Below are 27,335 nucleotides of genomic sequence, written 5' to 3' on the forward strand. Positions count from 1 at the left end.
GAACGTCATCTTGCTGATGCGTTGTGAAAAAAAATACTTAAAACTGTGTCTGTGATGTTTTTCAATATACCGGCAAAAATCTATGTATTTGAGAATTAATGAAAAAATTGCAACTACCCTACAAAAACAACAACTAACAAGTTAATATATTCGATTCACCTACTTATTCTATTATAAAGCGTTGTGGCTATGGAGAGCCTGGGGTATGGACTATATTATAATTTCGGACGCAAAAAACGAAGCTGAGTATGGCGTTTATTTTTTTTTTTAATCTTCCTATATTAACCTCTGTACTGAGTTTCGACTATTCGTTGAAGGAAAATTTGGAAAAAAAAACGTAAAACAATTAAGTCTAAATGCTAGGTTTTTAATGATAAAACTTTTTATAGCGAATGCCAACGCTGTTAAGGGAATGTTACAGCCTTTGAAATAATTTCACTTTTAAATCACGTTAGAGCTTATTTACTTTTTCATAAACAAAATAGTTTGGAACAACATTTTGACAATTTTGGTGATATTCATAATTCCAATTACAAATAACATATTCGCCTGTTAAATTAAGTTTTCATTTAAACAATGATCATTTTGAAACTTTAACAATACTTTAAGATCTTCCGAAGAACACGACACCATAAAAGCATTACAAAAATCCAAAGTTTTCATACATCACGATTCTTATTATTTCAAATGATGTATCAAAACAATTCTTACAACTTTTTTAAGAGTTCAGAAATCTCAAGTTTTCGTACATTTCGATTCTTTATTATTTCAAATTAAATTCTCACAACTTTGAGTCCTTCAAAAGATCAAATAAGGCTTCAACATATTAGATCGGCAGTTATTATTTATTTCAATTAATCGCTCATCTCTTCTTTACATCAATATTACTCTTATACGTGTTTATAATGGAAATAATAAAAACAGAATATTCTAACGCCGATCAAAACTGTGCAAGCGCACTATACAGGGAGATTTTAATACTTGAACAAATATATTGACGTTGTGTTATTTTTATGTAGCGCAGACTCGATGGCATAATATTAGTTATAACAGACTTGTGTCTAGGAAAAGTAAATCTGAAAAAAAATTTGAAAATGTTTTTTTCGTTTGAACTGAATTTGAACATTATAAAGTAGACCACTTTATAATGTTCATATGTATCGAGATGACGCTACACAAGTGCCAATATAAATTAAACGTTATATGATTGGTAGAAAAAAAAACGGTATACAGAATGTTCACAAACAACTCAAATTGAAAGAAACCGGCATTACTATACAGAATATTGTTTCACAAACTCGACAAAAAACCGGTATTATTATACTAAATGTTGTTTCTAAATCAAAACTAAACCGGCATTGTTACACAGAATGTTGTTTCACAAAAAATGGACTAATGTAAACTGCAATATTATACAGGATGTTGTTTATGTTTCACAGACTCGACAAAAGAAACCGGCATTTTTAAGTTTCCAAATCAAAAATAAACCGGCATTAAACAGGATGTTGTTTCACAAATAACACAGGGTGTTCACAAACGAACTCGAATCCGTATCGAGCTATACACGGGCTATATACGCTCTGTATGCTCTAGCCGCCCAGTACAGAGTGTTGGCTGCGCTAGAACTTGTCCTGGAACAGGAACAGGTTGTTGGTCGCCGCTACAGCTATCACACTCTCGTGTGGATGCCACGCAGTGTGGAGGATCTTCTTGTTGAAGTCCAAGCAGTCGACGCTTATTTCGTCCTGAAAGATAATGGGGATATATTAAAATAGATAACAGAAATAACAGTGAATCCATACTAATATTATAAATGCGAAAGTAACTCTATCTATCTGTCTGTTACTCAATCATGCCTTAACTACTGAACCAATTTGCATGAAATTTGGTATAGAGATATTTTGATACCCGAGAAAGGACATAGGCTACTTTGTACCCCGGGAAATAGGATAGGTTTTATCCCGGAAATCCCACGGGAACGGGAACTAAGCGAGATTTTCTTTGACTGCGCGGGCGAAGCTGCGGGTGGAAAGCTAGTACTTGTATATATTTTTGTATAATAATGTGTAGTATAATAGCAGATGGTTGTAAGTGTAGGATGAAAGAATTAGGAGTGTATGGCGCATTATGTAAAGTGTAGGCGTGTACGTTGGGTCACGGACGAATTCTACCTATACCCGTGGCTCTGTCGTTGATGCGGCTTGACGGAACACAGTGGGGTTTTGGTCGGTAGAAATCCGACATAACCCACGGCCTCTCCCCCGAAGGCCGTGGGTATCTATGCAAGATTTCCCCACTTACAAAAAAAAGGCGTGTACGTTGCGGTGTGTAAAATGTCGAACTGTACGAGCTTTGAAGTGCAAGGAGTACGGTACGTTACGTAAAGTGTAGCGTGTACAGCGCATGCACGCCTGTCCTCGTGGGTTATGAGCGTCGTCATCTTCGACGTCGTCCGTGCAGAGCGCGTTGCAAGAGTTGTATGTCGCACTACAGGGGTTTTTTTTAAGCTATTGCATAGCTTCTATCGCGGGCCTTGAGCGCGGGGACCGAATCCAGAAATTCCGTAACGAAAAATCCTCACGCTCCCCACTCCTACGGGCACGGAGGTGTGGCAAAGCAATAGCTTTACCGCGGCAATCCCCGAGTGTCACAGTATTTTTTATTTTTTTTTGTGTGGTGTTTCTCAATGTTAGCCAGAAGGGCTTCTACATAGTAACGCGGACGCGTGGGATAACTGAAGGTTCACCCTGGTAGCGGGCGTCCCCTCGCCACGGGGATCTCGACCCTCGGCTTGGGCTATCGCTTGAGTGGAGGAGGCCGGACGGGCCCTAGTCGGACGGGACTACAGGGGTGACCGCGCGCTGCGGACGACGACTACAGGCACAAAATACATAATAGTAGCTAAACGCTACAGAACGGACACTCTCCGCCTCCCGCCAAAATTAAACACTTACCTCACTCCGCACGATCAGGCTAAAAATGGTTCGCATTTTTCTGCAAGGACGATACGCAACGAAGATTGACAACATTAATCAAATTGACTTAAATTTTATTATTTTTGATTTGTGATTATCGTTTTTCGTAGAAAATGGTTAGATATTGTGCTGTTTACGGATGTATTTCATCAGAAAAACGCGAATTTTTTTTTACGCTAGTCACAAATGTGCCAACCGTAAAGCGTTAACACACACATTTGCAGTCTCTACTGTGACTGTCAAAACGATAATTTTGTATGGAGTGTCCGGGCTGTGGTACAGGGCAGAGCGGCGCGTCGCGGAAGAATTCTAACCAATACCCGCGGCCGCATCATCAAAGCGGCTCGACGGAACACAGTGGGGTTTTAGTCGGTAAGAATCCGACACAACCCACGGCTCCTTCCCCGGGAGCCGTGGGTATCTTTGGAAGATTTCCCCACTATAAAAAAAAGGGCACCTTCCACCTTTTTCACACCGCCCGCTCTTTTGTCGGTTATGGTAATAAAAAAAAAAAAAAAAAAAAAAAAATGTTAGAGCGGCGCGCACCTTCTTCCTCTTGGCGGTGGTGGCGACGCGTCGCGCGCGCAGCGGCTGGCGGGGCCGCGCGGCCGCCTCGCGCGACGCCTCCAGCGTCAGCTCCCCGCGCCGCCCGCCGCCGCCCCCGCTGCGCTCGAATATCCTGCAAACATCAGAACAAACACATGAACATCTTGAAAACAAGTGTTAAAAACAACCGACTTCAAACTTGCACTTGCAAAATTTACAAATACCTACAGACAAAAATGCTCATAAAATAAAAACTACTGGGCCTATCCGAATAAAATTTTTATGGGACCAATTCGACACCATCCCGCATCGAACAAAAAAAGAATCACGTAAATCGGTTCAGAAACCTCGGAGTAATCGGGGTACATACATAAAAAAAAATATATATATATATACCGGCCGAATTGATAACCTCCTCCTTTTTTTTGAAGTCGGTTAATTAACCAATTCGACCATTTTTACGGCAGAACCACAATTATACATATATAATTACTAGCTGCTCCGCGCGGTTTCACCCCCCTGGCTCCACCCCTGTTGGTCGTAGCGCGATGATATATAGCCTATAACCTTCCTCGATAAAAGGGCTATCTAACAACGAAAGAAAATTTCAAATCGGACCAGTAGTTCCCGAGATTAGCGCGTTCAAACAAACAAACAAACAAACAAACTCTTCAGCTTTATAATATTAGTATAGATATATTAAAGAACACAATTTGAAAACAAAAGTCTCCCTTCTGACACGTCTGAACCGTGTCGTGATAAGTCCAAGTCTTTTTACCACTTAAAATGCAACACAAACAAAACAATACAAAGCACAAACACTACCTAAAGAATCCATTATAAGAGCCCGTCATGAGCCTCTGGTCGTCCCCGCTCCAACAGCACTCAAACTTGTCGAAGATGCAGTCGTTCTCATACAGCGAACACAACTTTGATCTGAGGTATTCATGCACCTGGGAAATACAATTTATTTTTAAATAACACAGTAATAAGCCTATTTAGTTGTATTTTATAGATCAATTCCAATTTATGATAAACTAGCTGCTCCGCGCGGTTTTACCCCCGTGGCTCCACCCCTGTTGGTCGTAGCGTGGTGATAGCCTATAACCTTCCTCGATAAATGGGCTTTCTGACACCGAAAGAACTTTTCAAATCGGACCAGTAGTTTCCGAGATTAGCGCGTTCAAATACAAGCAAACAAACAAACAAACTCTTCAGCTTTATAATATTAGTATATAACTACGGTTATACTATAGTATGTATATAACTACGGTTTGTAAAACAAAAAAATTATAAATAAGTACCAGAATATACCATAATTGTTTAAAATAAATTACAGCTACTTACTTATTTTAGTAATAAGATAAAGAGGATTTTATTTTCCTTAAATGCTATGAACTAAGTAAAAAAACTTGAACACTTACTGGATATGTTTCTACAGGTTTTGTTTCCATTCTAAGATCCCATACTTTTAAACCTAAATAATCTCTAGACATCATGTATCTGAAACAGAGAAAATACAAATTTGATTACACAAGTTAGATACATACATTTAGCTATACTAGAGCATTCTTTCATGATCTTTTTTGTGTAAACGAAAACTCATATTCAATGTTGTTCAGTATTAGAACATTGCATAGAATCTTTTCGAACGCACTAAGAACAACGAAAGAATGCTCTACGCCTGCTTACAGTAAAAGAATTTGACATAGTGGGTTTAACTGAGCATACGCTCGTTTGATGTAAATGCATCAATGCATGCATGAGATGGTTACCTATTGACAAATTCTTAACGATACCTTACTGCTTACAATTTAATGAATTATTTTTCCGTAAATTGTAATTTATCGATATGAATTTGTCCAATTGTGAAATAGGCATTCAATATGTGTAGGTTTCATTTGACTTTTGTACTCATTATCGACGGCAAAAGCACATTCTCGATATATGTATAAATAAATAAATCATTTATTGCATTAAAATATAACGTATAACTGCGATATCTAACGGTGGTAGAGATTTATATAATACTAGCTTTCCGCCTGCGGCTTCGCCCGCGTTTTCAAAGAAAAACCCGCATAGTTCCCGTTCCCGTGGGATTTCTTGGATAAAACCTAGCTTATATTACTCTTGGATAATGTAGCTTTCGAATGTTGAAAGAATTTTTAAAATTGGTCCAGTAGTTTATGAGCCTTATTATTTACAATCAAACAAATAAAGTTTTCCTCTTTATAATATGAGTGTAGAAAAAAACATGTTTCTGAAGTATTACAATTGTGGCCGTTCTATCATATATCCCAAGTCTCACCTGCCCGAGTTGCTCAGCTTGACATCGCTGATGGAGGATATGATCTCGGAGAAGAAGGACCTCGCGTGCGGGTCCTCCGGCTCCTCGAACAGCTTCGCGTGCCGGTCGCACAGCGCGGCCGCGCGCATGTCGCACAGCCTTATTGTACCTGCACATTTTACAAATATTATTTACTAATGGTCCGCCCCGAGTATATTTGGGGAAATAAAAGCGCATCGCCTGCGTTGGCTTGGTCATGTAGAGCGAATGGGTGAGGAGCGAGGTCTGAAGAGAGCATACTTGGGCCGTCCCTCGGGCCGTCGGCCGGTGGGTCGACCCAAGTATCGCTGGCGCGATCAAGTGGAGAGGGACCTGAGTGCGATTCAAGCCAGTGAAAACTGGCAAGTGACCGCTCAGGACCGGGGAAGGTGGAGAGTTCTCGTCTCGGAGGCCAAGACCCACTTCGGGGTTTCAGCGCCACAGGAGTAAGTAAGTAAGTAAGTAATGGTCCGCCCCGGCTTCGCCCGTGGTACATATTTCGCAATAAAAGGTAGCCTATGTCCTTTCTCGGGTATCAAAATATCTCCATACCAAATTTCATGCAAATTGAGTAACATACAGAGTTACTTTCGCATTTATAATATTAGTATGGATTCTCATTTAAAATAATAATATGTTATTAAGTTATAGCTTAGGTTTTGGCTGTCTATTTCTATTGTGCTGTTAGATTGAATTTTCCTTTATTTGTGTCTCAACTAAAATAGAGCTATGATATTTCTAGTACTCTTTCAGTTTAGTTTACAAGAAGTTATGGTCTTTATAGAATTGTAATATCGTTATTTAATATTATTTTTATACTAGCTTCCGCCCGCGACCCCGTCCGCGCGGAAAAATTAAGAAAAGTTAAGATTTATTTTTTTCTACGTATTTTTCCGGGATAAAAAGTATCCTATTTTATGCCCAGGATAATAAAGTATAATTATACCAAGTTTCATCGAAATCGAACCGTTAGTTTTCACGTGATGCCTGAACATACAGACAGACAGACAGACAGACAGACAGACAGACAGACAGACAGACAGACAGACAAAAATTTTTTTAATCACATGTTTGGGTTTGGTATCGATCCAGTAACACCCCCTGCTATTTATTTTTTCAATATTTTCAATGTACAGAATTGACCCTTCTACAGATTTATTATATGTATAGATAGATGTTCTACTATTACTGCAATTACTATAATATAAAGTATTTTCCGCCCGCGGCTTCGCCCGCGTTTTCAAAAAAAATAGCTCCCGTTCACGTGTGCTAAATTTCATTGTATTTGATGTCGGTAGTATTTTCTTGTGCGTTCGATTATAAACGTGATTTATTCATAGTACTATTATCCCAATGGGCATAATAGTACAATAATATCCCTAAAATACTACTGTTTATCGGGATAATAGTATTCATTGTACTATTATCCCGATGGGCATAATAGAGCAATTACTGGTAGCATTGGGCGAGAAGAGGCAATCACACAATTTAAAATGGGAAAAAATATTTTTTATTTTAAATGAATTGTGAAACGAATAAATCTTTAAAAATGAATTAAATATTCAAATATACTCAAATAACACTCACCCTTACTACTAGAATATACAAAGAGATTGCATTCAGTCGGATGGAACTCTGCGGCAGTGATGACCTGTAATTAACATGTAAAAAACAATATAAACAACTGGAGAGTCAATTTAAATTCAATTAGAATTTGATTTCTGTAGAAGCCTCATGGCAATACCATCACGTCATGAAATAACGCGAAGATTTTGGTATCTTTGAATCTTGCCAAAGAAGTTTCACTTCTGACACGTGTCCTCGCCACACACGCTCTTATTTTACTATCTTAGTACCTCCTTTATGGTACGTTTTGCATGCTATATTCAACAGCCAATATGCTGGACATGTCTGTTCCATGTTAAATATTAATGTATCACCATATTTTAGGAGCATGTTTAAACCAAATAAAGATTTATTTATTTATTTTAGTACCTCAGTAAGCTCCTCCATATTGGCCGGCTTGATGTCCACAATGTTGAAGCTCTGGTCTGTGATCTCTAGGTGCCACAGGTTGATGCGCAGATCATCAGCCGAGAGGTATGTCTCTTGGTCCGAGTTCAGCGAAATTGAGTTTATGTGGTATGTGTGCGCGTTCGCGAATATCCGTCTGAAAATGATAGTATTACTTAATATTAATAGTTAATACATATAAACATATATAAAATATGCATACATTTCTAGGATTAATAAAGTTGTCGGCACGTAACTTGGCCACTTTTTAGAGTGGTGGGGGAAGCTTGCGCATATAAAAATGTACTAAAACTTGATACGCAAACTTCCCCCATCACGCTACTTTTTTGCCAAGAATTTTGCCGGGCGCTATCTATACTCCTTTGAAGGTTCTTTTAACCTAGAATGAAAGAAAGTCGTGTTATTTCAAGGACAACTAAGTTTATTTGAATGATTTTTTACTTTTTAGTTTGTCCCTTTTGGAGTAATGTTATGCAAAAAATTATGACCTATTAGTATGTCATATTACATCTGTATACCATTACAGCTCTTTTTTTATTTCCCTAAAATACTGTAGTGTTTACCGTTTTAAATTTATTCGGGAAAAAACTACATGTCACTTAATAGTTAATAAGCATTACTTATTCTAACGTTATTGTCAATCATATTTCGATAGAACAAGTTCTGTCCTGGTAAAAAATCTGTTTGGAATTGATAATATCAAGATGTTGATTCTATTGATGTTAGTAGTATACAGGGTGTCCCACTGTTGGTATACTAGGCTCAAATGAGGTTTTGCATACGCTGAGTACGTAAAAAATACTTATAAAATTCCAGACACAGCTTTTTTTCAAATAGATGGATTTTTAAAACTCTATATTGTGTACACCCATAACAAGCAACCCACCCAGCTTTGCTACCAGCACGTGACCTATCGTTTAATCATTATGTTTAAATAGACAAAATGCTCACATTAGCCAAGCGGTATATGCCGGCTACGCGAAGCTAGAGATGAAAACATGGATTTTCAGGAAAAATTTATGCAAACATTTTTTGACATAATTTTGTTGGTTTAGCATTTTTTACGTGATCAGTGTATGTAAAACTACAAGTCCCGTTGCGCTTAGTATACCAATAGTGGGACATCCTGTATAATTCATTTAATATACATTTGGTCCTATATATTGTTCTCATTTGAATATTATATACTTAGGGGCCATCTATTAATCACGTGATGTTTTTTTTGGTATTTTTTGACCCCCCCTCCCCCTTGGTGATACGTGGTGAGGTTTAAGACTACCCCTCCCCCTCCCCCCTATATCACGTGTATTTTTTCGTACCTGCAAAGAATCAATTTTTTTTTATAAAAAAATGCAGGTTTATGTATCATCTAATTTTATTATAGTAAATTAAAGACTACTATAATACACGTTCAGAAGTAGACAGAAAGATTGCAGTTGGTTTTTGAATGACATAAAAATAATGAAAGATATGCGAAAAAGTTGTACGTATACGCGTTTGACTAAAAATAAATACATGTAACGCCGCTTTTCGGTTGAGTATCGCGTGCTTGTCGAAAATCAAATACACATGATATATTACTTTACCCCCTCTCCCCCTTGTGATATTCCGTGATGTTTTGATGGACCCCTCCCCCCCCCTTTTGAGCCTCACGTGATTAATGGACAGCCCCTTACTCGAGACACTATATCTATCTGCGTCAATTAAAACAAACAAAAAACCTCGTTTATAATAATCTCGATACAGACATAAATTCCACCATATTTATGTAATAATTCTAAGAATGTGTCGGTCGTGCGGTTATTATTTTGCTAAAATATTAAGCCAATCATATATCCCACACGCAAATGTATTGTACGACTGATTAGATAAATCATGATTTCCAATAAACGTGATGTATATAAGTGGTAGAGTAAATATTTGTCGCCGCGAAGTAGCTACTTTGACGTTAAGGGTGCTTTTATACCATAGATGTGCGAGGAATTTGGAATTTGTCATGCGATGATTTCTAGCTGTGCTGTTGAAATGTGTGAGGATTTTCACCAAAGAAGTGGTAAATGTTAAAATATGTATTGACGATTCAAAAGTGCTTCTAGTAGAAGTCTAATTGAATAAATAAACGTTTGAGTTTGTGCGAGGAAAATGTGCGGTGCGGTCTTCTATTACACAAATTTATAGAACTAATTAGCATACCTAGCACGCCTTCCTCGCACACATCTCTCTGTTTATTTGTTTTGTATGCACAAAAACCTAGCACCGCTGTTTCGAAGCGATACTATTGGTTCTTTAAAGAAATTACTCGCTACACCTCCTCGCACATTATCGTGGAAAAGCACCCTAACTCTCGTATAGATTAAAGAGATATAGAGTATTGGGGACATTCAACTTTTTTCATTAGATTTGTTTTGTTTGACTTCGGCTTTTTTCAAATATACATTTGAATATGATAAAAATAAATGACGCATTTGTAAATGAGGGTATCTGATTTTATACTTAATCAAATCAATTGGAATTAATGTAGAACACGTGAAAGAAACAAATATATGTATTTGTATTATGAAACAAATATATTTGTTTTACGTTTGCATTGCATGCATTTCAAATCGATATAGTAATTACTAATTACATTACTTTTTTAATATTATTATATATGAATCATTTTTGAATAAGGGGCACAGGGTCACAAAGTAATTCTTACTGACATGAGGTAACAAGTAGCTCTGTAGTAAGTAGGTATAAAAATGTACATAATATAATTTTACACTTCCCCGTGTCACGCAACAACATCTTCCATCTCCATATCACACATCCCCACGTTACCCTCGACACGTCCTCGTGTCACGCACCCCCTTCCACACATCCCCGTGTCACGCAACATCTTCCAACCCGTGTCACGCGGGCCCGTTACACAACACCCCCTCCCCTTTCCCCTCTCCCCGCACTCACCTCGGCGAGGCCTCCACCATAAGGTCCGCGGGTCGCACGGTGGGCACGCGCAGCTGCGTGACTCGCGCCGGGTCCCGCGGCCGCCCGCCCTCCTCGCGCGTGTTGTACCCCGTCACGCGCTTGTCACGTTCCGAAACCTGTATATTGTACGTGTTTAGTGTTTAGTGCTGTGTATTCAATTTAATTTAATTTATTATGCACCGATACAAAGGGTAAATACAGAAAAAAAAGAGCGTGTGTGCCGAGCACACGTGTCAGAAGTGAAACTTGTTTGGCAGGATTAAAAGATAACAAAATCTTCGCTGTACTCCGGTAGGTGTACAACGACACGTACCGGATGACGTGACAGTATTGCCATGAAATTTTACTCTCAAAACGCCTAGAGAGAGAGAGATGGAGAAGTATTGCATTAATTCATAATTCGAGTGCATCATACAAAAATAGGTCTAACTAGATACTAATATCACATGATTAATTGAAATTTCTAATCTATTCACACTGTGACACGTAATACAAGTGTTTGACGTCAGGAAAAGGCACGACAAGTATTGTCGACGCTTTGTTCTCGTAAATAACATCGCAACGTATCGACTATGACGCCAATAGCAATACTCCTATATATTTTAAATCTCTCCATCTAATTTACATCATATTGTAAAGTGACAAATATATTTTTTTGTTAACATGACATAGCAATAAATTGCATTTGACTAGACGATATTTTTCATACATTATTTTTAACTTTAAGAACGTGTAAATCTGTATGTATAATATTATATAAAGTGTTTATTTCGTATTATAGTCACCAAAACTATATTAATACACAATCTAATAATATCTAATTTCTGACGTCATTATGTTCTTTATTACAGAATATCTAAATATAGGGTTGAACGAATCTCATCCAGTTTTATTAAATGACTAACGAACTAATTGAACACAATTTCAACCATTAAAAAGACGCAACACAATGTGTGTAGAATATTATTTTAAAATATCATTTTTTTTTTCAATGAAAATTACTGTAAAATACTTGGTCTTAATTTGTAAGATATTTTATATGTTAGAAGAAACTATTCGTAAGCTGCAATGAAACAGAAAATAAAAAAGTTTCAATAGAAAATAAAAAAGCAACCTTTTATAAAAAAAAAATACCTTTTTACTTTTTCTTAGTCTCTTTGGATCTACACTTTCTCTAAAATAAGTTATACTTGATTTTTCAATCTTGAAAAATCAACGTCTCTATTCAGCCCAATCACTTGTTTTGCAAAATCCCGCCCCAGCATCATGTTCTTTTGTTTAAAAATCTACAGTATTGTTAAATTTTAATGCATTAAAATTTGGTCTAGTAGTGCAAACAAATGCATCCTGTCATCCTATATGTAAATAATACAAATGTACTAAGGGAAAGTTGCTCCACTTAATTTTTAAAAATTAAATCATTCGTATGCATAATTTAATATTCGTAATAAGTACCTAAAATGACAATTTGAAACAATTTTCGTGAAAATTACACCGGGTGATTCTTTTTATCAGTACACAAAATTTGCGAATACGTTCTATCAAATTTTGTATATATCATAAAAAAAAATGTAATGTTTGTGTAAAAAATTATAAAATAGAAAAATGCGCAAATGAAAACAAAAGATATTTATTTTTGACTAGCTTCCGCCCGCGACTCCGTCCGCGTGGATGTCGGTGTTCGCGTGGATGGTTTATTTCTCCATTTTGAACTGGGAAGACGTTTCTCACTAAATTAATATTAGACGATTATGATTCACTCCAGTCCAAACAGCAAATAAGCAGGCTTCTGCTTCTGCAACGTTTAGTTGTCCCTGAATTTGGAAAAAATAGTCATGTTTCTTATCTATGACAAAAGTGTTATTTTTTTGCATTGTATTTCAAATATTAAATTTTTTATTTTTAACCGCATCTTCCGCATTCATGTATTTGGCCGGAATTAGACATTTAACTTCTACTTACTAGTCCCATTTTCCCTTCTTGATATGGGAATGTATAAAGTAATTTTTTTAGATATTTCTCGTTATACTTTTAAAAAGTTATAATTGTCATTTTGCTCATTAGGTAAAGTAATTTCGATATCAGTTTTAAGTTTTTTGATACCTGCAATAATAACGTCATAATCGCCTGCATATACTTATCGATTACACCCTGTATACAATCCACCATCCACATTCATAATGTTTTCCTGTCCTCCTCTCCTTTACATTTTAAATGAGTAAATCTGCTACCACTGAAGGATGTTTCATTGTGATCAGCAAATTTTCACCACTGTTGTCGATTATTTGTTTTTCATTTTTAATCAGCAATTGGGAATCATCAGTTTTATTTTTTGCAGATTGGTGATGTACCCTAACAATACGTCGAAAAGGGAAAGCATCAACGAATTATCGTTTTCGTCCTCTTTTTTTATTCTTCGCGTCTCTGTTACTTGTGTTTGTTTAGTTCTCAACACCTATTGAATGTTATTGTGATCTTCCATTACATCTGAGTTTTGATGATGTGATGATAATCCATTCGTTTTAATATTGGTACTTAGAGGTCTAAACTAGAAATGGTAGACTAAATTTGTCAGCGCGTCTGTAAGATCAGAATATAAAACCAACATCCTGTATTTAAGTTACAAAATTAATAATCAAATAACATGCCGCTACGTTCAAAATGACTAGAAGAAAAAATTAAAACACCTCGACATATTTGGAATTTTGGAGTAAACAAATCATTTTTCCCGTATGTCCCAAGTTCAAGTTCTCAATACAAGTTTATATTATGTTTCGTATTTCTCAAACGAAAAATAAACATTTTTGGAACTTCAAAAAAAAATTATATTATAAGAAAATTTATGAGCTTACTTTAGTTTTAAAGAAATATACATCCCTTTACTGACACCCCGTAAAATAACGAAATTTTTGCCAATCACCTTTGGTTTCATTAACTTTATGTTCGAAGATAATTTTTTTTCTAGTAGTTACACGCATATTTTTTTCGTTTATTTTCCATATCGAAATCAAATGTTTAAAAATACGAATATTTGCACAAAACTAAGATAAAAATAATCAATTAACAAAAATATTAAATTTAATGAAGTAGAGCAACTTTCACTTCGGTACGAAGGAAAATCGAGCGTAGAGCACACGTCAGAACGCTCCGGCCCAAGGAGCGCGACTAAAGAAATTCGCTAGGATTTTTCCTACTTATTTTAAATATTTTTTTAATATTTAAAGAATTATCAAAATTCAAAAAAAAATTTTTTAAAGGTTTAATACTCATTCAACTCGAATAAATTAATGGAAAAAATAACTTTTAGCAGTATTTATCAATAGTTTTTGTAAGGCAAAAAATGGGAAATTTAATGAATTTATAACGTTCTAATTAGGAAACTCATAAGTTTTTCGGCAATTGTATTCAGCAGATTTTAATAACGACTATATAAGGATAATAATGCGCTGATCAAATTGTATAAATTGTAATCGGTTGCAACGTAGTGAGTGCACAAACTTAGCTCGAAATGTCTTTGGGGGAAAGAGACTTATCTTGAAGGCCTGATTAAGGTAATAGTAGGGGAGCCCAAGAGGGGATTTTGGGATTTACTCGAGCGCGTCAGATTACTATAAGGGACGGTACCTTAGCTATTCATTAGTACCTCTAGTCAATATGAGCAGTTATGGTTGGTGGGTGCGCTCAGGGGCCCCGCTGGAAAATTTTAATAATCCATAATTCCCTAAGGTTGAGCTCGAATCGTCAGATTAGCGAAATGGGGACTTCTTATATTGTAATTAACCCCCCCATATATTAATCTGACGCGCTCGAATAATATTACTTTAATTTTTTACCCTTTCTTCATAGCGATTAAATCGCCACTTAAATCGTCAGATTAACGTATACTATTTTTCAGTGACGTCCTGGAGCATGCAAAATATCAATATCTAACGCGCTTGAGTATTTCCAAGCCAATTTTTTTCTTTTTTAAATTAAAAAAAAATCAAAAAACCCTTCCCCACCGCTAAAACTGAAAACATTATAGGACCTTTTTTTCTCGCTATGGTCTAATCTACCAATTCTAATAGGTTCCCGTGACGCTCGAGTAAATCCACATTTAGCATCCTGGGCTCCCCTACTATAACATAAAGTAACTTTATAAATGTGAAAAAATTCATGCGCATTGCGTATATAACACTAATTGATAAACAAGAAAAAAAAATTCAGTTTATCATTTCAATAGCCGGGAAAAAATTGTCAAATAACTTGTTGAAAACGCAATTTTGCTAGACTGCAGCCTTAAAACTAAATATAAAATCAGTCATACCAAACTAACCTTCCATAGCTTGATCGTCTTGTCGTTTGTGGACAACAGAAAGTGCGCCTGGTTCTTGCGCTTGAGCCATCTGATTTTGTTTATCTTCTCCTCAATCTCCAAAGACTTGAGGTAGTCAAACTCCGGTTCGTGCGATTGGAACGTCGAGTACACATTGTATTCGCCCTTCTTGGGCACGCACTGTTTAGACGCTGGGTCTCTCTGAAAATTGACGAATTTACATGTAAAAATTGATTTGTTTGTAATATCCAGGGTGTCACGGATGTAACTATGGTATACCTAATGGAGCATAATATAGTGTTTAACCTTCTGATGCATCTCATACTGCGTTGAATGAAAATATTGTTCAGACAAAAATTTATTGATAAAAAAAAGCACGGAGGTTATTTATTCGTTGCATACTAATGTTGCGTTTTTGGTTGCATACTAAGCTATGTCATCGAACAAGTAAAGGCGCGCGACTTCATCTTAGTCATCTCTTCAATATAAATACATTAAAACATACGTATAAAGTAAATTTTGTTACAATTTTACACAAAAACATAGTTTATTAGCCCTATCACAACTATTTAGTAATATGTGGTATCTCTTAGAAATGATCTCTTCCAGGCGATCTTTGTCAATGTTATTTTATTTAATACTAGCTTTCCACCCGCGGCTTCGCCCGCGCAGTCAAAGAAAAACCCGCATAGTTCCCGTTCCCGAGGGATTTCCGGGATAAAACCTATCCTATTTCCCGGGGTAAAAAGTAGCCTATGTCCTTTCTCGGGTATCAAAATATCTCTATACCAAATTTCATGCAAATTGGTTCAGTAGTTAAGGCGTAGTTGAGTAACAGACAGACAGACAGAGTTACTTTCGCATTTATAATATTAGTATGGATTTTCAGTGTTTGATCCTATTTCTATTCACCAAATACCAATACATTGGATAAAATACATGTCACCATTTATATTCAAGTCCTGTTTCTATGTATCTTTCTAGCTATGAGGTTAAAAAGAGATAAAGTATCACTTATTTGACGGTCAAACAACCACATTTAATTTAGTACTCTTAAATTACAAACTGCCTTTGATGTGAGCTCAGTCTACCGCGATAGTAAATAAGATATAAAAAACTGTTTACACTATGTCTCTGAACTTGATCACAATAACATGACAATAGGCGTTTACTTTACAACTGTAATTACTTCACAAGGACATTAATCTATACTACATATTTATGCTTTGGAAATTAAAGAGTATTATGAATTTCCTTATACTGTTAAGACGACGTTTACGCTATAAGGTTAACATATTAGAACGATAATTCGCAAGAACTGACAGTGATACGCGTGTAAAATGAAAAACAATGTACACGTATATTGTATGTATCATTGTTATGCAAACGAAAGTAAGAAGTGTGCGATCAACGCATCATGTTTTTTCCTTATCTTACTTGCTAAATACATAAAAATGTGTTTGGCTGTTTGCCGTTCTTTCACAGCGCAACGGACCGATTTTATGATATGATTTTTGTGTCCGGAGATAGTGAGGACACTAAAGAGTTATATTAATTGTACCGCAGTAAAACATCTCATTACCAAGGGAATTTCCTTTGGCGGGCGAAAAGCTAATACTTAGTACCAAAAAGTACATTTTATACAACGATGAAATAATCCATCTAATAAACATGAAGATTTTAAAATGTATGGATATTTGTTACTCTTTCACGCGAAAACTACCAAACGCAACGGAACTTTTGAATTGTACTACTTTTGGCCGCGGGTTCATCCTCGGGTCCAACCATGCGATACAGCTAGTTTCAAATATTTTATCAAAAAGGTGACATATAAACAAACTTGATTCACACCTCGAAACCCTAAAACATCTATCAAATGAAACACAATAATTTCGACTTGCAATTGCGTCATCGGCCCACAGAACCAGTATTATCGATATAGATGCTGCAGTAACTTTCGCTACCGTTTTTATATATGGTTAGAGACGTCAGACGTGTGTGACGAAATTTTGGCATTGTTTTTTGCAGTATGTTATAAAAATATTACGTACATAATAAATATGTATTTAGTCCAAGTAAATTTTTAACAGACAATATACATATTTCCCTTTTATAGGGCACTAGAGTAATCATTGCATTAATCGATTATTATTACGAACAGATGATTACCCTTCAACCGCCATTTATTCGGTAAAAAGTAGGTGGTCTAGTTGCTATCCTGGTAGACCTCCATTATATTATATCGTGATGGCATAGCCTTCCTCAACAAATTGAGTGACTATGCAAAACAAATCTATACTAATATTATAAAGCTGAAGAGGTTGTTTGTTTATTTGAACTCACTAGTCTCAGGAACTACTGGTCCGATTTGAAAAATTATTTCGGTGTTAGATAGCCCATTTATCGAGGAAGGCAGGCTATAATATATCAATACGCTAAGACCAACAGGAGCGGAGCCATGCGGTAGTATACTATATTTTGTCATTCAAAGCGGTGGTTCCTAACATTAGCTCGTTCAAATTTCGACGAGCATAGAGATGCGACAGAGAGCTGTCTCTGTGTAATTACCTGAAATATAACAACACGTCCTCCCTTATCGCCGGTGGCCAGCAGCTCTCCGTCGTGGTTGAACTCGACGCACGATATGAGATCCGCCTCGGTGACGTCATCCTCTAGGGTGCCTTTGACCTGACTAAAACACCACGTCGTCTCGCCACCATTGCCTGCAAGCATATGCGTTGTTAAAATAAGATAATCATAAGAGGAATATTCTAATGTTCTCTAGAAAGCTGAAAAATGGTCTGGTAAGAGAAGTGGAAATTATTTTCATAAATCTTCTAGATCTATTATCATATTCAAAAGATACAGAACTAAACAGACTTTTGGAAATCTCATTTCAAAATTTTCCCAAAAAAAAATTAATTAAATTCTGTATGATAGGACTTAAATTCGATTCTATTACAATCAATTTTATATACTAGCTCAAGCTAAAGATATACATAGCTATAGAAATACATACTATGTCAAGTGGCTTCTTACGCCGAAACGAGGAAATCTTACAAGTGTGAAGTGCTGTCTAGCAAAATGGACAAAGTAAGCATATCCATATTCCATAAGTGTTAATTCTATATCTGTTTATTTTTCATTTTTATTTGAATTAATTAATTTGCCTTAGAAACCACATTAGAATTTAATATAAAACAACTCTTAAATCTGAGACAAACTTATATAACTTAGGCAAAATATATTTATTACTTATAATTTTAAGTAAGCAGTCATAGAGATTAGAAGCAGATACAATGAATAGATAAAAGATAAAGAATTAATAGTTGTGCAAAGCCCATCAAAAAATACTTTTTATATCAAAATTTCATTGTGACAACAATTTTTTTTTTTTTTTACTCAATACATAATTTTTTTTTCATTTCTTAAAAGAATATTTGAACAGCTATTTAGAGAATGTGTAATTGCAATAACTATCAAATTAAGTATCACAATAAATCATATGAAAATTGAAAAATGTAAATACATATTATACCTAACACCTTTCTACACACAATCTAGTTGTTAATAAAAACTAACTTGCATAAAAAACAACCAAGAAAACCATTATGAGTAAGGTTAGTAAAACACAAGTAAATCTAAAAGATTAGTAGAAACATACAAACTAAAATATTCTGTAAATGCAATGTACTGTACAGAATTAGAAGGAAGATAGAAGAAAAGAAAGTTGACGCAATGATTTTTAATAATTTGTTAAGTATTACCTCGCGAACATCTATAGTACTGGACAAATACAAGCAAATTTTTTTGAAAAATACTAAAACAAAACTACAAAAAGTGTGCAAGAGTGCAAGATATTAGTTCTTATAATTTTGATCCTAAAGTTAATAATAATAACTTAAAAATATTATTTTGAAACATTCTGGCAAGAATTTGCACTGATGTTTACGGTCTGAACATCATGAATGAAATTAAATACCATAGACACAAACTTTATCTAGTTATCATAATATAAAAACATTATTTTAATGTATGTTTATAGTTGTTGTAACAAATATATGCTTATAGTTGTTGTAACAAATACCTATCTATATATTTATAGTTGTTATGCAAGATTTTGAAAAACTATTGATTTGTTTTCAATACATTTTTTTGCTAAATGATTAATAACATCTGCATTGCATGATATTATATACGGCATAACATTAAACAACAACAGTACATACAATTACAAGCCCGGCTAAAATGTATATCACAAGAATAATCTGTCCAATGATAAATGTGTTCTTGCAACCAAATCCTATTTGAATACCACGGCACTTCCCTTCTTTTCAACATTTTCACTAATTAACACCACACATATTTTAATTATCTAAGAGATGTAATGAGACATGATGTTACACACAATTCAGGGCACAAACTGTACTAGATACAAACTGGTTACAACAATAGTGTCATACAATAGCCATGAATGAAAACTGTAAAGAAACTTGAGATTGTGAGCTTGTCCTTTAATAGGTAGAATAGGCACGGACAATTGTTATACTGTACTCAGGTATATATGTATAACATTAACAATGATAATATAAATGGCCACATGACCGTCAAGTGAATGATATGATTTTACTATTGTTTAATAACTCGCAACACAAATTGTAGAGTGGATAGAGTGCTTAAAATTATGGCAATATATTGTATTGTATGTTGTGATTTAGTTTATGAAAATTCAATGCATTATCTGCATACTTTCATCAAATATTTAGACATTGCAGTGCAGATAATAATATACAGTTATTGAATTGTGTGACCGCTTCCTTGGTACAGTGGTTGACGCGTGAGCGTAGCACCGAGGGATCCTGGGTTAGATTCCCGGTGGAGACGAAGAAAAAAAAATGTCTCGGTCTGGTAGGACACAGAAGGCTGATCACCTACTTGTCCCTAAATGAAAATCAATCAGTGAAACAGATGTGTAATGCATCTGCCCCTTGCCCCTCATGGGACTTCACTATTGAATTGTGTAAATTAAAAAATGTATCACTTCTATTTTTCTATATAATAAATCTTGCCTAATAAAATGTGTAATACTGTTTGTCGATTTAAGAAACTATAAATCATAAATTAATGCAAATAGTCAGTTTAGTGCATGGACAAAATTCCATAACCATACATGTCACATGTTTTTGACCTGATTTTAGAAATTTTAGATACATATAAGGAGGAAAGATTTCATTGTATTTCATGGATTAACTTAACTATGATGGTTATAATAATAAATATTGTATGGAGCTGTGCATAATGAACTTGTCCTTCATATTGAAAAGAAAATTGTACATAATATATATTTTAATATTATATAGGGCAAAAGTGCAAGTGCAATATCCAGCTTTTAAATTAAATTGAAAAATTGCTAAAATTAAAGATAACATTAATACTTTAGCAAGAAGATACTGTTTATCTCCGCTAGTAGCCTATAAACTAAACAAGATTATAATCCATCTTTTCCAAAAATTTTCCAGATATATTGGGCCATTTTGAGATGAGAAAAACAAACTAACATCATTGACTACATTTGTAAGTGTAATAGGCATTCTTTACATACAACCTTACATAAATTTGTCATATTTATCACATTAGACCTAGAAAATATATTATGCGTATACATGTGTATATCCAAAGGAAGTTTTAGAGATAAGAATTAACAAGAAATTGTTACTAGGTCACAAGGAAAAATATATAATTTGGCATAGATTCAAGATCAGCATCATAGTTTACATATAAACTATAGATTATCCACAATGCAAACTATTTGTTTACCCATTCTCCAATGTTTGTAAATCACATGATTAAATGCTTGTCATATGACATACTTTGTTTGGAGCAGAATAAAACCTTTGCCTACTTTGAAAATCAGTTATAATAAAACTGAATCCCTATTTCCCTTGGTCACTGCATCACATGTGACTAACTGGACTGATTTCGATAATTCTTTTATTATAATATTCCTTGAAGTATGAGGATTGTTCTCATGGAGACAAAATGCAAACATGTGTCACAGGCAAAGCTGGGGCAGACTGCTAGTCAGTTAAAAATGTTGTTGATTTGTATTTCTTAACTACTTTTCTGCCTTCGCCCGCTTGAATTATATACAAACAAAACTACCTATTACTACCTATTAAAAAAACCACATCAAAATCCATTATTTATCCATTTTTTCTTCAATCAATGGTAAAAGTAATTCTTTTAGTTACAATTGTTATTACTTATTATCAATACCTTCAAAAAATGTCTAGGTCTGGTAGGACACAGGAGGCTGGCCACCTACTTGTCCCTAAAGAAAATCGATCAGTGAAACAGATGTATAATGCATCTGCCCATTACCCCACTACGGGGACATGGGATTTCACTTTTTTATCAATACCTTGATATAAACTACAGAAATACCTACTTATTTCTTTGGTTTTACTATTGACATTAAGTATCCTGATTAATGATTATATTCTTGTCTGTGTAATGGTGGATTTAGACCAAACGCACATAGAGCTAGAGAATTCTCTCGTGATCTTTTAGTGTAAAGGAAAACTTGTATTCAATATTGTTAAGTATATGAACATTTCATAGAATTTTACATAGTTGGGTTAGAATGAGCTTTCGCTTGTTTGATCTAAATTCACTGTAAGAGAATTGAAGAAAAAAATGATCTATGTTGAGTTGAATCTGAGTTGAATACTCCATTCAACAAAATCAAAATTCTCAAAATGCAACAATCACGGAAAAAGAGTAACTAGTCATTAAAAAAGTATAAGAACAAGACTACTCAATGCATTTTCTACATATCAATGGAAAATCAAACTAACCATGTTCCAAATTTAACTAAACTGAAAAACTAGAATTTAAGATCAGCAAATAAGGGCATTATTGGCCTTTAACATACTGAATTCATACATATTTCTTGCATTTACTTTAACATTTACATGATACTATGTTTTAACTGCAGATAAGACAAACTACATCTTTCAAGGCATATTCTTTCTATTTATCTATGGAATTGTGTGTTAATTTCTTAGAGATGCAAATATAAAACAACTTGTTCTATGTGGTTTCAGCAATATACTATCTAAATAATAATATATCAATTTCATTAAATATTTAGTACAACAATAATAAAATAGTGATTGTAGAAATTATGAACCACTAATAAAATATATAACTACTATAAAGCTACACTACAGTGAAACTTATGCGTATAGAACATTATCTGTTTCGTCCAAGTGAAATTAATTGAATTGATACTACATGACTATATATTTATAACATGTATAGTATCTAATATCTATGGATATGACCTTAAATTGTACTGGGTAGGTACTGTTATAAGTTCTAGCCATCTGTCAATGATATAATAATAAACTTAATTTTTAAAGGAATACTACTTTAGAAATACCAACAAAGATGATTGTAACCACATACACGATCATTGCAAACAACTTTTTTTAGCAGACTTACTATTTTCGTTCAATAACCATCAAAACAGGTTTAACATAGAGGGTATATAAAAAACATTTTGCTCTCACCTGCTTGTAACCTCATTTTAATTGTGGATTCACTTTTACACACGATTTCAATGATAACTAATTCGTATCGACTATACGATTTTATTCCTAACAGCAAAAATCTGTTGACGGCCGTTTGACCTTCATTTTACGAATAACATAATGTAATCATCTGGTCACACAAACAATTATCAACATTGGATTATTATGCGACACAATCACGTAAACTCAATCGAAAATCATTGCGAGAACCTTCTTTTCACTGTAGTTTTAGTACAATAGCAGATCATAGAGAGAAACGTTAAAAACTCTGTTTAAACATAAAGCAAACACTTTCTCACTCAAAGATACTCTATCGAATACAATAGTAAACACTAATAAGTAATCACACTAAGTACAAGAACATTGCATTTACCGTCGGAGTTCGAACGATAAAACATCTTCGACTTATTGCGATTCCAGACTCCGATTTCGCCCTTGTCTATCGGGCGCTAAAAGTCAGCACTTACCGGCCATGACAAAGCCCAGCACAAAAACTTTAAGAAGTTCGATAGTTTTAGTACACAATCACTTTAGTATATTGCTAAAACATTACACAGATTTGCGGATTAAAACCGATTAAAATCATTTCAACATTACATCGGGAAAAAGCAATGGCGCTTATAATTTTCAGAAACATACAATAATTACTGCAGAACTTTGTGTTGCCATACGCAGACTGGCGTTTCCTACCATTTCTACCACATTTTTAAAAAAAACGGGCAAAATTGATCTTAATAAAAATTTAATTTGTTAGTAAAATTGTATAATATGTAATATACAAGCGTTATCAATACTGTTATAAAATCTGTTCATTCTATATATATTACTCATCAGTTATTGACAAATTTTGCTCATAACAGTGAAAAATATTAAAAATATTAAGTGAAATTATTTTGCTGGTATTATACATTTATTGATGAAAAAGGGAAATTGAATAACAGTTTTAACTCTATGTTTCTTTTTATATAAATCTAATGAATTAATTTAAAGTCCACCAAAGTCTTTATTTTTCAGTTTTCTTTAAAATATCTCGATATAGGTACCTACACATTTTAACTACAACATTTTCAGTTGTTAAACTTGCAAATACACTAATTTAATTTATAAAATAAGTGCAGACATTTCAGTTTTTTAAAATGTCTACCAAATGCATCACGTCTTATAAAATGGTAACATTGTCAGCAGAAGTGTCAATGCACAGCTTGGTGTCGAGGTCGAGCGTCCGTCATGAAAACCGCGCAAAATAACGCAGTTCATGTTATTTATAAACACGCCATCTATGGGCTCATGAGAGAAATTTTAATTCTTACAGCGCTTTTAAAAGTATGACGGAGAGATGGCGTTGTTATTAATATTCATCACAGATGTTCTGAATATTTGTGTTCATATTCGATTAACTTTTCATTCCATTATTTATTAGTCTGTGCTTATATATTTTGTTTCCTTTTTTGTATAATAATTATAATATGCTCATATTCTTTTACTAATATGCTCATATTGATATTTATTTTGTGCGAACTAATATTTCCCTTTATAAGTACCTACCTAATAGTTTTCATCAATTGATTTTCTATTTTTTTTAATCATAAATTCTAATTTCTATTTCCCTGACGCGGACATTGTCATCGATATTATTGTGAAGGTGCAAAAATTTGAATAATAATAAACCTATTTCAGAGAAAATGCCAAACTATGACGAGGTATGTACGCATTAAAGTACATAGTAAAAGTACATCATAATAAAATCGAATCAACCTCACCAATAAAAACGTACTTTTTATTAGGCTTGTAACAACATAAGGCACTTAAAGCATACAACTTATAGCTATAGATATTTTTAATATCATAATATGGGGAGTGCAAAACACTGAATCTAGGTAATCTAGATCTAGATAATTAATATTTAAAATATGGCTGATACACACTGGCATAACTAGGTATATTAGGTACCTATAGGTACATATTTATTATTTACATTCAATAGTTTTAGTTGCTACCCTCAAAACATAGTTTCTTTTTCAATTTGGTAATAATTACAATTACATACCTACACCATAATATCTACAGACGTGACCTAGAATTTTTTCCGCTTTTTTGAAGAGGTTCAACATTTTTTTTTAGACGTAAGTACATACATAGTTATATTCTGATATATTAAATATTACTTACTTCAATATTTAAAAAAAATCTACACGTTAAATACCAAGAAGCTTATATCCTCTAATACACTGGAGATTGCACTATGACCATTAACTTGAAACAAGAAACTATGACATTCAATGACGTCAGTCATGTTATTTGTCTCTTTCTGTCGAGTGACCACGCTGGTTTGTAAATTCAGGATTTTTCAAAATAGAAAAAACTAAAAATCATGGTCTATAAATAATAACGACATATATTTTTAACAGTATTTATATTATAATATTATGGTCATACTTTATAGGTAGGTACATACAATTTTAATTGGTATAGAATGATAGTTATAAATAACTTTTGGCTACAAAGCTTGGATATGAACCGATATATAGCATTAACATCCTTTGTAAATAGAGGAAAGTTGTGTTTTGCATCAGATGCTGTTTACCAAATTGTTAGCTACTCAGATCTTCTTTTTAAACGCGTTGCTTCGACGGGTCAATTTCAAGCCAGAATCATTAAAGAAAAACTGTTTATAGCAGCCTTGCACAAATTTCAGCTAACTTTACAAAGTTTATTTTTCAAAAGGTATTTTTTTCTGGGTCGTAATCCTCAGTAACCTTGATGGGCACATATATTTCTTTTTATTTTACTTTTTGGAAAGCTGAAATACGTAAAACAAAAAAATATGAGGTAAGTTAAAAAAGTATAAATTTCAATGTAAAAACGAACAATCTTATAACTACATGTGAGTGCAATACCGATGTCATGTGTTGTTTCATTACTAGTAACAATCTTTAAAATGGTGTTCTAAATTTTCATCATAATATTGTTATTACAATATATTCTCTTCGCTATCCATAAAAACTCGTCATCATGGTTACCTTACTTGTTAAATCTGTTTATTGAAAACTTGTTGAAAAATGATAAAGTATTAGGGAAATAACAAATTTAACATGACTGCTTACTAAAATGATGCTAAATTAGACAATTTTTGCCATTGAAATGATTCTAAACAGGTAAATGCAGGAGTATTGAGGAATATTGTAAATAACGTAAATATACACTTGCCTGTGAAATTCTACGCCAGAATTTGGTGTCCAAACACTTCTACAATTTTGCACAATACAATGCATTCTTTATATTCGGAAAATATTCATTAAATAAGCAACAATATTAACTTAAATATTCGAAGCGACGCAATTTTTTTGACACACATGCCATATTGACAAAGTGAGAGTTGCTACAATTTTATTATGGTGACTACCCATAATCAGGGAGTATCGCTTTTTAATAATTGGTTCAGATACTTAGTTTATTTAGCATAAATAATAATTGTCTCATCCAACAATGCTTCTGAATGACGTTGTTGGCAATTTATCAACAAACTCATGTACAAAAACTAACCTTTTGCACAGAATATTACAGCATACATAGTAGCCTTGGGAAAACTTCGTATTAACAGTGGCAATACCAAGTTAGGTGTGAAAGTGATAAAAAACATGAACTGGGCAATATTTTCTTGTTACACGTCAATGTTCATACCGAAATCTCCAGTGTATTAGGGTGTATTCAGAAAGAAAGCTTGAAACTTATAAGCGCTTATCGGTGCTTGTCAATGCTGGTTTTGACAAGCTTGTCAATGCTGGTTTTGACAAGCTGGTTTGAGCATTGACAAGCGCCGATAAGCGCTTATAAGTTTCAAGCTTTCTTTCTGAATACGCCCTTAGATATAAGCTTCTTGTTAAATACTCACCATTTTTATTGCCATGGTCGAAAATAACGCTTAACTTTTGTAAGCTATTCTGCCGGGCCTCAGCAAAAAGACGACGTTTATTTTTTGGCGGCGACTGTGCTGCCAACGGCGAAACTACCATTGTTGATGTCGCCATTGTTACACCATGTCTGAAAAGGACGTTAATTTTAAAATGCTCTTCGTATCAACAATAGAGCGGAATTTGAAAATCAAATGAACAGAATAGGTAGTAACTAGTAAGTATTAAAAAAGGTAGGTTTTATAATCGAAGGCAAATAATAGTTCAGTTGTCTTCGATTATAAACTTAGAGCAAGGTCCTATACCTATCATCCATTCGTCCACATTATTATAAAATACCTAGGTAGTCATAGGTAGTGTTAATTTTCGATTCGTTGAATTTCGTAGAATTTTTGTTTTAAAAACGGACACCCAATGTTTAAATGAATTACGAACAAATCACAATACAAAGTAGTGTTTTCAACAATACCATATATTTTTTGACTTCGCACGAGGCGTTATACAATAATTTAAATTATGTTTTAGACAAAGCGGGCGAAGCTGAGCTGCGGGCGGAAAGCTAGCCGCCCCTCGCCGCGCCGCCGGCCGCGGCCGCTCTTGTCGCACAGTTTTTGTTCGTGGTGTCCTCTCTATACGTAGTAATAATATCTGAATGGAGAGCACTTA

General features: G+C 34.3%; 1 protein-coding gene across 7 annotated transcripts; it reads right to left on the bottom strand.

Annotated features, from left to right (window-relative positions):
* Positions 1-446: 446 nt before the first annotated feature.
* Positions 447-26,799, bottom strand: LOC123702977 (protein phosphatase PP2A 55 kDa regulatory subunit). 7 transcript variants are annotated; one of them, XM_045650847.1, is made up of 11 exons: positions 26,651-26,799; positions 17,732-17,886; positions 15,164-15,364; positions 10,828-10,964; positions 7,843-8,017; positions 7,435-7,498; positions 5,830-5,977; positions 4,946-5,024; positions 4,347-4,474; positions 3,522-3,654; positions 447-1,745 (listed from the first exon to the last, which is right to left on the bottom strand). In XM_045650847.1, the coding sequence occupies exons 1-11, from the start codon at positions 26,784-26,786 to the stop codon at positions 1,620-1,622; spliced, it is 1,482 nt and encodes a 493-aa protein (XP_045506803.1). In that variant the 5' UTR covers positions 26,787-26,799; the 3' UTR covers positions 447-1,619. The 7 variants fall into 7 exon arrangements, with proteins under 7 accessions (XP_045506803.1, XP_045506802.1, XP_045506808.1 ...); XM_045650846.1 differs by having other exon boundaries at positions 15,155-15,364; XM_045650852.1 differs by lacking the exon at positions 26,651-26,799 and adding an exon at positions 23,226-23,419 and having other exon boundaries at positions 15,155-15,364.
* Between the last annotated feature and the right edge of the window lie 536 nt (positions 26,800-27,335).

The sequence above is a fragment of the Colias croceus genome, chromosome 24, assembly GCF_905220415.1.
Source record: "Colias croceus chromosome 24, ilColCroc2.1".
NCBI classification, from domain to species: Eukaryota; Metazoa; Arthropoda; class Insecta; order Lepidoptera; family Pieridae; genus Colias; species Colias croceus.